Consider the following 17,410-nt stretch of genomic DNA (forward strand, 5'->3'; position numbering starts at 1 on the left):
TGTTTTTGGTGCCTGTTTGTTTCCCAGATATATTAGTGTGTGTGTGAATGGGTGTATAAGAGACATTAACTTAAAGAACTTTGTAGAAAGGCGCTTTATGAAGTTCAGTCCATTTCCTGTTATTAGTTTACCGGCAGATCTGCCCGATCCAATATGGCGGACCCGTTGACGTATCGCGACCAACGACCAACCCGCTCAATGCGCCGTCTATGTATATATGTCTATGGTTAGCACGTCAGGCTTAGCGCCATCCTTTAAACTGACAAAATCCACTATTAACATCTAGAGATGAGAAGCCTGATTTTGTCGATTATTTGAAGGGTTTACGCTGTACCTCCAGTGAAAAATCTCAAAAGTCATTTCTCATGGTGAGGTTGCTTAGTTTGAATGCAGTCATTGTGAACACCCAGTGAACGTTTAAATGTTTTGAATGTTTGTCCGTTTAAAAGCTGATTGAGAGTAGTTACAATGTCTAAGTTACTGGTGTGAAGTTAATGAGAATATCAGAGCAGGGCAGTTACGTCGTTCATTACATCCCATTAACACGGTTTTTCTCTGACAATATTAATGAAAGGAATACTTGACCTTCCCCAGCAATCTACCACTCAGGCATTGATTAAAAACCCCAGGAGAGTGACAGAGTGCTGGAGGTGAATCATGCTATCCTTAATATTTGATGAATCCTAAGTAGGAGAAATATGAATGCTTCTTACTTGAGTTACTCATTGAAAATGTCCTATATGTCAAATTGGCTACATGGGAATGCAGTTGTGTAGAGGTCTACTCTGTCGGGCATACTCAATGTTACATGATAGTCAAACATAGTGCATATATGTTATAATAATATTCATTACTTTTTATATTAGTTTAATCAGAAGATCGGCAGATTGGAATGTGTGTGAATGGGTGAATGAGATACTGTAAAGAGCTTTGAGTGGTTGGAAGACTAGAAAGACGCTATATAAGTACAGTCCATTTACCATTTAATATAATATTAATATTTCATTAGTGTATAATCACCTGAAAATAAGAAACATTATGTTTGTGTCACCTAAGAATGATGCCTTTGAACTCTTCCATAATGAACCAGCATGTTTCAGTAGCACAGAGCCAAACTAAACACTGATGACGGAGCCACATATTCCCTGCGGAGCCGAGAGAACGCACGCTTCTGGGACGCTTCTGAACCGGACCACAAGGGGGCGGGTGGAGTTTGAAACATTGGCTACACACGGACACGGTGGAATGTGGGGGTAACCGTTGCTGTCACTGTGATGGTGGCTGTACCCACAGCTGTGCTCTGGTTGTTATCATTATGGCTGTAACATATTAGTTTATAACTCTATGCGAGGGTGTTGAAGCTACTGTATTCCTGTAGTGTAGTGGTAACACAGCTGTCATCTGTGGTAGAAGCACTGCCTGCAGGTTCAAATCCTGTCACTTAATGATGTTTTCTTGTTTACACGGGCAGTAAAGAGCAGTCAGAGTACATCTACTGTAGCCATATCAATGGCATCATAGCCACAAAAGGAGTAATAAACAACAAATGCACATTGAAGTTTCCTTTAACTAGTGGTGTGTTATAACTGCATCATGGAGAATGCATGACACAGATTATGTTCTCAGCAACAACATTACATGTGATGTTAGAAATGACGTGTCATGTTTATCTTTGCTGGTCAGTGTCTTTTGCCCTGTTTGAATCATGTGCTAATGGCTGTCTAAATGACCCGGGTAAAGTTTGTAGCATGTGTGCTTCTTGTTTTTGTCTGGTTCCACTTGTTTTCGCATCAGGGTGATGTCAGCGTAAATGTGTTGTCATGTTTGTTGTATTTCCACTGATGTAGTTCAGTATTGTGTGACACTTGCGACATACCATTGTATTTTTGTCCACGACGCACTTGCCATCACAGTCATACTTAATACGAAAACCAAAGTAGTTCCAAACGCCAGATCTGAAGGACGGTGGAGGAGCTTAGATTTCAGGTATATTTAACATTACCATGTTGCAACGAGCTAGCTTTGCTTGTAGCTTCTGTCTCAGCAGCTTGGTCTGACTGAATGTGGGAGGCGCAGCTTAGTGGATCTGCACTCAACAATGCAGCCTAAGGCGGAGTATATATATATATATATATGAATGTTGTTATGCAAAATATCAAACCAGCATCTCATGATCAGAATGTCAAGATAGCAATTTCCATTCTCAGATTAGCTCTATTATTATTATTATCTTGAGATATCAAACATTGTTAATGTGTGATCTGAATGTGAATGTGTCATCATGACAGGATAAAAGGCGTCTGTGTTTCACAGTCTGCCAGAGAGGATTCCATCATGTGGACGAGGAGGAAGACCCATTTCTTATTCAGGAAAATGAAGATAATTAATACAAAGGATAATGAAGTCATGATCACAAGTAAACAGTTTGTTATCTTGGGATTATGAGATGAGGGAGTCATAATTTAGATGTAATTGGTTTAAAAACTATTCTTATTCTTATGATAAGAGACTACAGTCTGAGACCTCCATTTATTTACATCTCTGTCTGCACTGTTGACTGCTGTTGAACCTCATCAAACACAACTGGCAACATTCAGAACTGAGAAAGCTTTGAGGGATCATGCAAGAGAGGAAAGAAAACAATCGTATCATCAGATAATTCGTCCTCTCCATTTTTAACCCTTTATCGGGCGAGGAACCATATATGGTCACTCTCTCAATGAAGGACCAGAATCATGTGACTTTCTCCAGCCAATCAGTGAATGTCAGGATACGTCACAGGTAGTGTTGCTATGGCTTTTAATGGATCCCACTCTAACATTTTTTGCACTGTATCACATGCATAATATTTTGAAATAAGTGTCATAAGTTCTGTAAGACATGTCTGTCTGTCTTTTTTTTTTTTTTGCCCTAGGTGGGCAGGTGACCGTATACAGTAACTTCTTTGACTGATTTGCAGCTTAAAACTGAAATTTTTTTTAAAAAAGTAAAAAAAAAAAATCTCTTCTTATTTAAGTATTTTAAATGAGTGCCCTATAAAGGGTTAAGGTTAAATAAAGATCATAGTTCAACAAATCTTCCACTCATATTCATCTGTGACTTATAGATCACCTTATATGCAATAGCAAGTGAATCCCAAGGACTGAAACACATTCCACATAATTCTACTGACAGTTCCTCGTGTCGTACAGAACGTGTCATGAAATTGTTAACAGGAGTGTACGCCACAGTTTCAACGCCACAGGGAAGCGTGCTTTAGCAGACAACAGGAAGGAGCTGTCTCCTGCTCGTATTCAGACTCACACAACTGTCTCCTGCTGGATTTCCCACTCAGGGACTCAAATTATTTACCTCCACGAGAATGTAAGAATACAAATATATGTACACACACACACACACACACACACACACACACACCTGCTTCAGGATCCCAGCAGCCATTTCATGGCCACAGTCAAAGATGATGTGAAACTCCTTCCCTCTCTTCATCTCTTTCAACAGCGGCTTGGCATCCTTGGTCTCTGCGGGCAGTTGCCGGATCTTTAACCGGATGTTGTACCGGGAAGGCGCCTTTATAAGTTCTTGCAACCGAATCAGACCTGCAGGGAAAAATGAACAAAGAAAGAAAATACATTTTAATGTCCTCTTTTGCCTCAAGAGTCATCGCTATTTGAAAAATTTGCACAACTGCAGCCGGCGCAGTCTTGCTCCCATGACAGCAATGAATTTCCTAAAAGGAAATTTCAAATGTATCTTTCCACAGTAATTGAGGTAACAACTACTCCTGATTCATTTGGCAGTGGTGGTTATAATTAGAGTGAGGATAAGCAAGCTCCAGGGATATATTTCTGTTGTCAGTTCATTTCTAATGAAATCCATTTCTCTTCAACAACCTCTGCTGCCCTCTCCCTCCCTCTACCATTCTTTATTCCAAACAGTCATTCTTCTCTTTCTGCATATATTTCTGTCCTTTTTTCTGTCCTTCTGATATTGTGCACAATGCAGTCTTTGAGCCCACGTCGCCTGCGTATCAGCAGACCTTGATCCGAGAGCATAAATATTCTTACAAACACAAGAGAACAAAGAGACATATCAATACTGCACATTCCCTGACATTCATCACTCATCATAGATGACATTGATTCTCTGCTCACTATTGAATCCTCTCTTCCTCTACAGGCCACTCGCTGTTGCATAGAGGATATTTGTGAAGTCAACCTTGTTGGGGAAATTGACCGTGACTTTAGCCCAATCATAAACATCTTAATTTTGACAGATAAGATCCACTGTGAGGTTCAATAAGTGTTTCTCCTCTCAGTGGCTGATCAATCATTTCTGCGTCGCAGCAGACGACGATGTACTGTAAATGCCAGACATACAAGCAGAGCTACAAGGTTATTTGCAATGGATCTTAAGGTGCTCCATTGAAATGGAGATTATTTTTCAACATATTTGCAGGCTTGCCAGATGAATTCCTCTGTTTGAATGCAGTGTCCGTGCGTCTGATTGGAGGAAACTTTCTCAATGTGATACTGTCCTCCAGAAAAACAGCAGCGTTCTGTTGTTTAGATGACTCAATTCTACCTGTTTACTTACATAACTTCCTCATTATGTGCTTTTTGTGTGTTTTTTTTATATTTTTGATTAGTTTTTTGATTGGGTACTGGATTTGTGATGACAGCTAATTAAGATAAATACTGAATGATGGCCTTTTTGTCCTTAAACCTCACAGCAGCAGCAAATACTCATATCCATTTTGTAATCTTTTTTTTTTTTTTGGAAGGAAATTACAAATGATGAAACAGGAAGCATTAATATGGGTCATTGTTGAAGGCAAACTACATGTCAATAACTTGTCATTCAGTCTGGAAGTCTTGTTCCTGTATTTATTGTATGGTGCCCACTTTCTCTCAGCTGTCCAAATATCAAACCGGCATAGACACTATGGAATATGTGACAACACTCTGGGTGTAATATGTGTAATACAGTCATTAGGGTGCAGGCTGGTCGGCATGTCTGCAGAAGAACACCCACTAAATACCTAAAATATGCTAAATCATAGTTGATGTCTGTCACATTTATTTTATTCAGCTCTCAAAACTCAGAATATGATGGTAACTGTCAGAGGAGACAGTTTGTGGCTGGTGACCAGACTAGATTTAGACTGTAGTAGCAGAACATTCTGTGGATGCTGAAAAGAACATAGAACATAGACTGATAAACTGATGACTGAGGAGAACCCTGAATAGTAATAAAATAAAATATTGTTTTATTCTTTAAATATTTTTGGTTAGTGGTGCACTTCAACAACTGCAACTGACCAAAAATATCAAAAACCTTAAAATATCATGTAGTGTTTTTGTATTATTTTTTTTATTCACAGTGAAATTCTAACATTTTAAGATCCAGGCACTGAAAGTTTAATAAATAAATGATAAAAAAATCCTGTGATTCTGACTGGAATTAAAAAGTCAGAGTGATCACAGGTGAATCCACACTGAGTGGATCAGGTGTTGTTTAAAATAGCAGTCCAGTATCGGTCCTCACAGACACACTCATCGGTCTAAGCCAGCTCAGCGGTCTCCTGTGTCTCTGCCTGCAAGCCCAGCATCCCCAGCTGTTTGGCCTGTGGCATTATTTGTTTACTTCCTGCTTCCAGATGAGTGCACTGCACTGTGGGAAACCAGCTTCAGCAGCCGCTCGCTGGTTTTTATTAAATCAAATACTCTGTCGCACACTGATGATGATATCCCCAGAGTGTTGACCTGTGAGGCACTGGCAGTGTTCCATTTAACCATCGCACGACAAAGTGACTCCTCAGCTGCGATTCACAACATCTCAGCTGACCAGAGAGGCACTACTGTGTGTAACACCAACAAAGCACAGAGGGCCCAGTAACCATGGCAATTGCAGAACAATAGATTTAAAATGTCTACAACCCTGTTTACACAAAGTCAGATAGTCAGTACCTGTGTACATTCAGTACTGATAAAACACGACCAGTCTGATGTGGGACTTTTGTTCAGATGTGACACACTGAGCATGATTTCACCTCTTAAACACAAATCAGTTAATGTGGAGCTCAGATCTGTTTGTCACATCGGGTACCTCGGGTTCAATACAAACTTCAGACTGATTTATTCGTTTCATATTTGTGTAGCCACAAGGGTCAACAAAGGTCAGCGCAACATAAATTTCATCACCTGCACGTGTCAGTGTCAGACATCTGCCCCATGTCCAAATTTTATCAGTGCGTGGACTCTATGTACCAGGGCACTGAGTGTATGTGCAGTAAAACGGATGCTACTTTTAAGAAGAGGCTGTGTGGTTTCATGAATTCCTCTTTGATGGAACAGAACAACTTTTAAGGGAACAGACATTTATGCTGTGTTAAAGTTATACTCCAGACTAAAGGATAAAATACATTGTTTGTCCTTTAGAGTGACACACAGAGGTGTTTTCTGATCTGAGGCCCTATCAGCAGAATCACATCATTTGGTCCCACCCCATGCAACCTTGCACTACTGAAATGTAAATGTTGTCACTAATTTACATGTGATATCTTATTTCTTTGTTTATTTATTCAGATTTGTGAAAATTATGGCTGTCAATTTAATGTGTTAATTTCAATTAATTAATTCTAGAAAAAGTAACGTGATAAAAACAATTACGCAGATGAATCGGCTGCATCCACTAGTGGAATTAGGAAACTTCAGCCCACTCTCCAACACAGTAGGTGGTAATGCTCCTTTAACGCTCATTGCTGTTCACCATAAAATAAAAGAAGAAGAATCAGGCTGCGCGGTACCTGCTGGTGCCGCCACCCACACCTGCTCTGTAAACATGATGGAGGCAGATGAGAAGCAGCCTCCACCATTTTGTCCTGAGATGCTGATGATTTTCAAAACATATTGAACTTACATGTTTATAATGTCTGTTATTCATTGATTTATCCATCTACCAAAATCAGTTTGATTTGAAACATGTTTGAATATGTTTGAACACTGAACCCGGAAAAAAAGTGTATGATTCATTTTGATTAATTTTTTGCCCTAGTGAAAACATATTAGCAATTTGGCTTTGTTATGTGCTAGAAATATTTTTGGTGGATATTCTTTAGAAATTTTGGACAAAAAACTGTTTTTGCTGCATATATGATCTCCACATTACAGTCTGAATGTTGACTATTATGTATAATTTTACATTGATTAAGGTTTGCTTACTCGCCTTTTATAAAGCATTCAAATATATCTAACAGTCTTCATCAGCAGATGGACTTGATTTAGTTATTACTTTTTTTACCTACATACATTTAATTGTGTAGAATATGACTGATGTGTTATTGTAGAATATTAACCTCCTTGTGCCATTTAAATTTCCTAAATACACAGAAAGAATTGGAGAAGAACTCCACAATGGTACACATGGTCCTGTTCTTAATTAATGGATACATCAGCCTACCCAATCAGATACTTGTTTCTCTCTCTTTCAAAGGGCCAGAGGTGTGGATGAATCCAGATAATCAAAAAATATTGTCAGAAGAGATTTGAGATTGTAATTTTCAGGTCTGGCTCAGGTTCTTCCCTAATAATTAACAAAATCTAGTTGGTGATCCATGATCTACTATACATGACAGATGGACAGACACATGGACAGATGGACACATGCTGATTCGTTTAGTTCCTCGAATGATTTCACTGGGGTGGTCACCATGTCTGACATATTCTTGATGTGCCCAGATAGTATGGTTGCCACTTTGTGGGACGTGAAATGATCAGCGGACTCTTACCGAGCTTACTTTGCATGTTCACAGCTGTGTGAGAGAGTAAAAGTGCCTGTTTGCGCGTTATATTTGACTCCTATGAGAGCTTGATGTTGCGTGAGCTGTCTTTGGAGAAAAACAGCTTCCGCTGCTGGAGCAGCAATCTCTGTTTTACGGTTAGTTAGTTAACATCGATAAAAGCAGCCAGACACATCTGAGTGCTGCACTCGCTCATCATAAACACATGTCGGAGCGCCTCTGCAGCTCTCACTCCTAGCACGTCTCTCTCCCAATTCTGCATGGCTGAATCCTCCTTCATACCTTTCCAAAATCTACAGGCCTGGCCCACAGGGAATCCAGCAAGGAATTCTTGGAGCGGGAGAAAAGAGGAGTGTCAGCGCTGATCAGTATTGACGGTGTTTAATGCACGGCGACTGCGCTAGGATCCATATTTAACTCTGCATGAATATTTCATCCCCTCTAAGCGTTTATTAGGGGGCCGTCTGGGAGTCTCCTGAGCGTAAAACAGATCGGCCCGCCTGTGATAAATATCCTTGTGAGGGAACGGCCCCTCAAGCGTTCCTTTCCCCAACTCCCCTTTGAGCGCATCGCAGGCGACAAGGAAGAAGAGTTCCGTTTACCGGGCTGCTCAATCATCATCGGCCATACAGACATTAAACTGATTCCCCCAGACGGCCGATCCGCAGCGCTGCATGATGGGAGTAATGGCTGATGAGTCACTGAGCTGCAGACTCCCAGGGTCAAGGTTAATGTGACCCTCGCCACATCGGTTGGCTTATTTATGTTCAATTAAATGCACGGAACACGTTGTAGAAAGATTAAAGCAGGCCCACGGTCAAAGGTTCGAACAGTTGTTCAGGAATGTGGAGGCAGAACACGCATGCTGCTGTTCCCTCACTATAAATAAACCTCGGGCTGTAAATGTGGGCCAGTCACAACAGCAAAAATTGTCTTTGTTATTAGCTACACCAGAGTTCTCCCAGCTCTAAATCATTTGTGCTGAAAAGAGTCCATTCCCTGAACCAGCACTCTATTTTCCTGTAATTAACTCCACCCCTTCACATATCTGTTCTAAGTGGGTATAAAAAAGTTCTTCTGCCACAAAATGAGTTCAAGTAATTCATTTGGGAATGAGAGCAAATACCTTCAGATACTAAATGTAGACATAAAACTAATCAAATGCATGTAAAGAGAGGTGTGGTGTGGGCCCTCAGTGAACACCCACTCCTTCCCCTCATGCTTCTCAAACATTTATTCAGCCCATGCATCCCGGTGGAACTGTAAGATAGATATTTAACGCCCAAACCCCACCAGGCCCGTTCACGTATCGCGAGTAATACGTGGCCATTCCAGTCAATGTATCAAACCCCACCGGCTCTGCCGTGGTCCGTTTCAGACGTGTCCCAGAAGCGCCTCGCCGCTCGGCTACATGTTGAATACGTGACTGTTCTATTTTTGGCACTTGACGCAAGCTTGACCTTGAGTGGGCAGAAGCCAGGCACAGAAAAAGCAAAGAGAATCCAGTGGATTTTCAAAATAAAATACCACGTGCAAACTGCCAGTCATAAAGACAGACAAAAGCAAAACTAATTAACTATGTAACATATTTACACATGTAGAAGCATGTTTAGAAGAACATACACCAGGAAAATGGCCAAATCTGAGCAAGTAAACAAAGTCTGGCGGGCTAAGCGCTCGCTTCTGAAACACTCCCAGTAGGATTTGAAGTCGCGTGCAGGACGGACCACCAAATACGCGATGCTCCCGCAATGTGCCGCCCGACGCCATGGGGTGCCTTTTGTCTTCATAGGTCAGAATTATGACGTGATACATTTACTGACAGGTTAGTGCATCAATCAGTCTTTGAAGAAGATTAGACAAAAAATTAGCAATAATAAATGCATAAATTATCAATCAAACATGATATAAATAATCATATGAATCAAAATGACTCGGATCATCATCATGAAACAGTAACATCCTGCTTCTCTTTATAATAACTGACTGCGGGTCAGTTTTATTTCACAGTACTGTTCTTTATTCAAACGTCTGTGTTTGTGTTGTGTTACTTTTTGTTGAACGCTCTGGTGACTCCTTACAACCATTTGAAGGTCACAGGTATTTATTCTGTTGCACACTGTTACACAATTACACACAGCAGATGGTTACATTTTGTGCAACCGACATCAGACGGTTTGAACATTTTTGAAAACAGAAAGCTCTATGCTCGTTGTGATGAATTATTCGGCAGTCTTTTCTGCAGATCAACAGGCATGTTGGAGACTGATAGACTGCAAACAGTTCAATGAAAAGTCGTAGATCAATTACAACTTGTCTCTTTGTCAATAAAAGCCCTTCAGGACCAACTCGGAGCAAAGGCTCCTTTTTAATGAGTCTGGCCAAAGTGTCTTGTGCTTTATAATTATGATACAGGTGGATGTGTAGCTGTGATGATGACACTGATGGAAACTGTCACGGTTATATTTAAAAGCAGCGCTCACAGAAACATGAAGTGTTTTGTTATCAACAGGATCATGTTCACGTCACACAATGTGGAAAAAACAGACTACATGTTTAATTATTTTATTTTGTATGTGGTACTACAGTGATGTTTAGAGGGAGATGTTTTTTTGTATGGATCAGTGTCATGACAAATATTATCCCATGAACTTTCTTCTATAGCACGTCATGATAGGCAAAGTTTGTCACAAGTTCAACCAACAGGCCTGTCAGTAATGTACCCAGCAAATTCAGAAGAGTTCAGTTTGTGGTTTAATTTGAGCAAGAGTAGAGTTAATAACACTCCCATAGAGTCACATCCATTATATTTGACTCTATCTTTAAAAGTAGTTGGTGTCAAAATGGAGTGTAATAACAAAGTGTCACTAAATCAAACCTGTAAGTGTGACTGTATAAATATTAACTCTGGAGTTCTTACTCTGAACTCTGATACTTCTTTTTACACTTGTAGTGTTCACGTCAGCCCGCCCCCACTGTGCACACACACTGGTCAGCAGAAGAAGATTTCCCAGCATGCCATGAGACACTGTGTTAAGGACAAAGTTTAAGTAAATTGTGATCCAAATGACTACAGATGTTGTTATGAAACAATATATTTTGCACCATGAGTGAAGTCACATGCACAGTTAATAACCCCTCAGAAGTGCAGTGTCACATGTATTCCATGGCAGGTCCTGAGGCATAGGACTTGTGATTTAAACAGAACTCATGTCATTGCTTGAGTAAATGTGGCAACATCCAGCCTTCTACAGTATGAGACACCGTCCTGTGCTATTACTCTTTGTAAAGCAACTTCAAAGTTTTTATGTTGCAAATGTCAAAACGAACGTTAAAGTAATGCCCACCTTTGTTTAAGCAGGCCTCATTATTATTATTATTATTTTAATGTTAGAGGTCGAACACGTGTAGTTTATACATGATCCTCTGAGAGTCCGACACTACATAAAAGTGTTGAGAAAAGCTACTCATTGGTGTTAATAAGTGTGAAAGTTTAAGTCCAAAAAGTGTGAAATTAACCCATATAGACACTTTAAAAATCAACTCTGACAGTAAAATCAGCATAACCAAATGAACACTGTGTATGATGATGTAATAAATTGTGCCACAGGTATGCCCCGTGAGCCTGGCACACCCAATGAGCCACACTGCTGGGCTCAAAACAAACAGGACAGAGCCAGCTCTGTGATTGGTTGTTTCACTCGTTTAGGCCAGAGAAACAGCAAATCACATCACTGACTCTGCTTAGTTTGTTTTGATGGAATGTGGCATCATGATGGAAAATATTCATTGGGGGAAAAAAGTGTATAGACTTCATCATCATAATAATGTTTTAAAAATAATTAAAAACGTTTGCATTATTTGACAATATTATTTTTATGGTGCAATCATCAGCAGAAAAAACAGGTGCCAAGTGAAGAGGTGTGTGTAGTTACTTCCACTCTCCTTGCAGCATGCTGTACCAAACTGAACACTTCCAGTATCTTCATGAGTGTGTGAGGCTGACAGACAGCCCACACTCATTAATCCACTTTAACGTGGCATCTGGCGTGGTTGTGCGTTGTCGTCACACCTTGTCATCACTTCATACAGATGTGGTTTCATTAGTGCACCGTCAACATCAACAGCAAAATGCAGTGAAAAGAAATGAAGACAGATATGAGGACAATATTCTCCAGTCAGAGCTCCTCTCGGGGGGAATAAGCCTTTAAGTAAGAGCTCATATTATACAACAGGATTTAAAGGGCTTCATGAACCTGAGTGTCCTGAATTTTTCTCAACCCACAGAAAAATATGTAATCCTCAGTTCAAATAAAAGACTTAAGAGAGCCAAAACTGCAGATCCATTTTTCTCAGCTGATAACAGAGGACAGTGAAGCTTCTTTGTGATGCTGTAGCCGGCTCCACAAAACCAACAATGGCAGCAACAAACAATATTCTTCAGCGTAGTGTCACACGCATTCACAAAATATATACTTAAATGTCTCATGGCATTACATCTGTTTGTTTATTAAGAGTTATAATTCATTATTTCTTGATTTCTCTCTTGTGATGAACAGTATCTTGTTGTTCAATAATAAATATGTAGTGATACAAAGCAGTGATGTCACGGCTTAAAATACTGAAGTTATTAAGTCATAATTGCATCTACCAAATAATTATTTAAGATCTCTTGCAAGTACATTAAATCACTGACAACCTTCCCAGACATTTACCGTGTGAGCATGAATACAGCTTATTTTACAGTAAGATACATTAGCAGCCTGTGCTACACAAATAAATGTGCACTCATCATGTATGCCATATGACACATTTCATCCAACTGAAGAGAACAAAATGATAATCACACATGTATTACTCTATACTCCTGGAGATATTTTCAACATTTCATGTGAAGGTGGAAAAAGGAAATCTAAATTTGAACATATGACATTTTGGTTAGTTATCTCTATCTCAGAAGTCTTTTTATCAGACATTGTGATGCTCCTGCATCATCGCTGTATATGTGAAAATCACCTTAGTCACAGCACAAATCGATGGATTTCTGTTACTTCAAATTCCTGCATCTCAAAATCTTGAATTAGTTTTCAGTTTCAGGATAAACATGACATGTTTAAAACTAAAATTATTTTTGATGTGAATAGTTATGTTGAAGAATTGTGACAGACAAAATGTTAAACACAAAATTTGATACAAAATGCATGCTTATGAAGGTGTCATAGGTCAATATTAACATTACCATTAACAGTAATTTCAATATTTCATGTAAATATGGACTTTAAAGTGCACCTTAATGGACAAATAACAAAAGAGACAATTGGTCAAAGTGTGACAACTCTTCTAGAGGACTGCTGTGAGGTGTTTTAAAGCCACCATGAACAGATTCAGTGTTCAGTACAGGTTGGTTGAAATATAAATGTTTGTAGTAAATCTTGCATTGATTTGAAGCTTAAAACAAACAAAATAAAAAGTGCAATGGAGAAGAAAAAATAGAAGAGAGTGGAAAATATTTTAAATTTAAGTACCTGCTATTTTGCAGTACTTAGTATGGTATTAGCTAGCATGTTTTATTTTTCATTTCCTTTTTTGACTGTGGAATCTTCACTTTTAGTTCCCAGGTGTTAATATTCTCTCAAAGCCTCGCTGGCCTCTCAAGATTTCCTCTTCTGTAATTAGCTTGCTTCATCCTGTCTGTAGAGATTTAATTGTCCATGTTTGTGCCAGAAAGCAGTCGATGATTTTTAGTTCTAAATTACTCGATGCCCTTTTGTTTCATACTGGTACAAATGTCATTGATTTTCTTAGTGACCAAACGCATTTCTAATTGGAAAAGAAAATAAGCTGTCCAATTTTGCACTCACTCAAAATAGCAAAAACATAAGACAATAATTTGGGATCAGACCACGGAAAACATTGCAGCTGCCATTAGCATTCCAGCACAGCAAAAGTGGGATTAGCATGGTGAATTGTGAAGAGTCAGTGAGCCCTTCTCTAAACAGCTTTTGAGTGGTAGTCGAGCGTATGATGGGACTGGGACTGCTGGTGTGGAGACACACACACACATATCAAATTGAAACAGATTACTGGAGGGGTCCTGGGACTTGCTCTGAAGTACACTGAGAGGACTCTCACTAGTGGAATACATATACTCATTTTAGCAAGAACAGGCGCACTCACATGGCTATATATGCTGTAGACACAGAACATCGTAAATTCTCAAATATTTAACAGAGGCAGGCATTTATTCCTATTTTTCATAACAAGTACATTCAGTTTTATTTTCTGAAGCGTCACCTTATTAATTGACTGTTGATGCTGTTGCTTTTAATGTGATGGCCCATGCACTGAGCACTAATTACTTTATAACAGCAACATTGTCACATCATACCTACAACTCTACCCTATTTTAACAGAAACGCTGTTTGTGCTGCTTTGCTGTTCCTTTGAGCCGTGTTAAGATGCTGTTAATTAAAATGAATCAAATCATCACATTTGTGTTTACATTCTGAATTATTATTAATTATTATTATCAGGTGTGAATTATGAGTCTTACCTGGTAAAAGCAAAAAAGAACTAATGTGACTCAAAACTTTGTAAAGAAAATTATGATGAGAAGAACATTTTAGATGATTTTGGGAGGTAGTGACAAATATATCTGTATATATATGACATATATATATGACATATATATGTGTATCCTGGCGTTGTGGAGCCGTCAGTTCACATGCCAGGACAGTTTGGTGTTAGATGGCGACCGCTCACTGTGTATTCACTGGATCTTTATTTGCCATTATGTCGGAGTCTAAGTTGCTAAATCTGCTCAGCATGTGATGAACATGAATTATTGGTATCTATAGTTTCTATGTTCTGTATGTGGATTCATTTACTTCGGTTGACAAAAAGAAGTTCCTGGAGCAGTTGATTTAATTTCTTGTCTGGTATATGCTTGCCTCCTCCATCGTCTTCTTCTTCTTCTTCTTCTTCTTCTTCTTCTTTTTCTTCTTCTTCTATCAGTAGTAATTTGAATACTCCTGCATGGGCTGAATTAGTCTCGGGCATATGTTCCAGTGGTGGTTTGTAGTTGTTCTGGTGGTGCCCTATAAGCACATGAATGCCATTCAGCCGATCACTGGACCCAGACTTAGTTTATGGTGGTTGGTCTTGGTTGATCAAATAAATATATATAATTGCTAACTCCTGTTTTTTTTTTGTTAATTTAGTTAGGGGGGGGGGGGGCTGCATAAAATGAATATGTGCTATACTGGACAAAGTCTAAGTTCATTTTCTACAACTATCCTTGCCACTACTACTCTTAAGATTGTCTCTGTTAAAGTTTTTAGACCTTTAATTCCCATTAATGTCCCACCAGGGTTTAACAAAGATCAGACAGGAGGGTGGGCCCTCTAAATACCAACTCAGCTTGTCAGACATGGCTCTTAATCATATTCGTGCCTCTCTCAAATGATCACTTTGGAATTACTCCATGCAGTCATCCATATTACTTGTAGTGAACATGCTGTGAGGCTGACCTTTCTTCAAGCACCATAGCCCCCACCACATTCAGCAGGACATGGATTCTGGATGTAAGTTATCATTTAATTGGGGAAAGCATGCAGCAAAAAAAAAAAATGTATTTCATGTACATTTAAATTATTTTATTTTGCTCTGAGAGCTTCAAAAGAGAGTTCCCAAGGCTGACAAAAAGAGACGAATAAAATAGTACCGGAAAATTAAAATGACTTTGAGTTGAGTCACAGTGAATAGAGATGTGATTTGCCGGGGGTAATACAACATTTCTTTTCTTTCCTCTGCCACCTCAGGCACGGCCTCAGGATGCTGCTGCCATAGAAACCAGGTTATTAACAGAACAGGGTTGACAAGGCTGATATTGAGCCTGATGTTTCTGCACAGCTAGCAGCAGAGTCAAAGGTCCACCCAACATTTTATCTTCTGAAATATACTGCAGATATTCAGAGTCTCCAGAGGAGGATTCCTAAAGGTCTTGTTGATCCATGAACTTTCCACGAGCACAACAACCAGGATACCAGAAATACCAAAAAATGAATGTACTGAACTCATGCTCCCGAGAAGATGAAAATGATTTAAATTTTAGAACACTTCAAAACACAGACAAAAGTATGTGGACACATATGTCTGCGTAATTTTAGCTCGGTTTTGTGGCATTAGTTCAGCTGACAACATACAGTACAATGACATATTAGAGAAATTAGTTTCCAACTTTGTGTCATCACTTCCTGTTTCAACATGCAGTTAAAAAGAATGTCCTCTGTCCTCAACCTCATCTTTTGGGGTGAAGTGGAACGTTGACTGTGAGTCCCATCTTATCAGCCATTGTTTTGGAGTTTTCTATCTTTAGGATACACAGGGTCACCGAGAGACAGCACTAAATCATATCAGAGAAAACTCTCTCTCTTTGGTATGCGAGGCCGCTGTTTGGATAAAGTCTGACCACCAGCATGAGTTGGGCGGAATAGAGACCGACTCATATGCATCAATAATCAATCACAGCTTCAACAAATATTACAGCATAAGACATGCTTATGAAACATGTCTGGCTGCTGGAGAACATGTACCATTGCAACCTGCAACTGTTCGAACCAGAGTCAGACCCTGAAAAGGAAGAACAACTACTGCCGTCACGTTAGTGTACATCACAGAGCAACTAAAGCTGCTACGAGACACTAAATAGGCTAGTTAGCGTTAGCTTGTGGTAATCAGACAAAAGATACACAAAGCTGACTGTAGCTGGGACTTGGCCATCAAAAATAAACTTAATCCACTCCTGTTTCAGGTCCTCTGAGGCTGGGGCCTATAGAAAGTCATCAGTGGAGCAACTGCCATGCTTAGCTCTGAGCTTCACCATAGTGAAGAAAATGTCGGAACCTCACCTGAGCTTTGCTCTTTTATAAAGTGTAGGGTGGTTCTGGTTCTGGAATATGTTCATAAGCCTGTTAGTGATGTCACTAGGGGCTCAAAATCTAAACAGCTTGTTTTAAAGACAAGCCACAAGAGACAGTGTGGCTGCAGCAGTGCAACATTGGGGGTGTTTGTACGCACCCTGAATTAAAAAATATTAGTATAAAAGCTGAAAAAGTGATTTTTTTTTCCATATGTCTCCTTTAAAGAGAATATTTAGCATAATGAATTATTAAAATAGTAATTTTCTATTGAGTCAACACTAACCCCTCTTCTGAAAGCTTATGTTGATGACAGATAGATATTTTAATAAAAACGCCAGAACAAAGAGCAAATATCCAAAAAGTCTATTGAGTCTATTGAATCAATTCATTGACCAATTGCTGCAATTATAACACTGTCTTTTTTAGTGCTGCTGTATGTATGGTATGTTTTTTCTTTCTTATTTTTGATTACGTGTATTTATTTATTTTTTATTGCATTTGGGTGGCACGGTGGTAAAGTGGTGGAACTATGTTTTCCTCCCCAGGGTTCTCTCCAGTTACTCCAAAGACATGCAGGTTAATTGGTGACTCTAAATTAGCCATAGGTGTGAATGTGAGTGTGAATGGTTGTGTCTCCCTGTGATGAACTGCCGACTTGTCCAGGGTGTACCCGCCTGTTAGCCAAAGT

The 17,410-nt window shown here is 39.3% G+C and overlaps 1 protein-coding gene across 4 annotated transcripts in view; it reads right to left on the reverse strand.

Moving 5' to 3' along the window:
- The window catches only part of grik2 (glutamate receptor, ionotropic, kainate 2), a 260,242-nt gene that overhangs the window by 158,335 nt on the left and 84,497 nt on the right, over window positions 1-17,410 (reverse strand). For all 4 annotated transcript variants that reach the window (XM_027286830.1, XM_027286828.1, XM_027286829.1 and 1 more), the window contains one exon: window positions 3,418-3,599. In XM_027286830.1, coding sequence (XP_027142631.1) covers window positions 3,418-3,599 — 182 coding nt within the window. The remainder of the gene's footprint in view (window positions 1-3,417; window positions 3,600-17,410) is intronic.

The sequence above is a fragment of the Larimichthys crocea genome, chromosome XIII, assembly GCF_000972845.2.
Source record: "Larimichthys crocea isolate SSNF chromosome XIII, L_crocea_2.0, whole genome shotgun sequence".
Classification (NCBI taxonomy): domain Eukaryota; kingdom Metazoa; phylum Chordata; class Actinopteri; family Sciaenidae; genus Larimichthys; species Larimichthys crocea.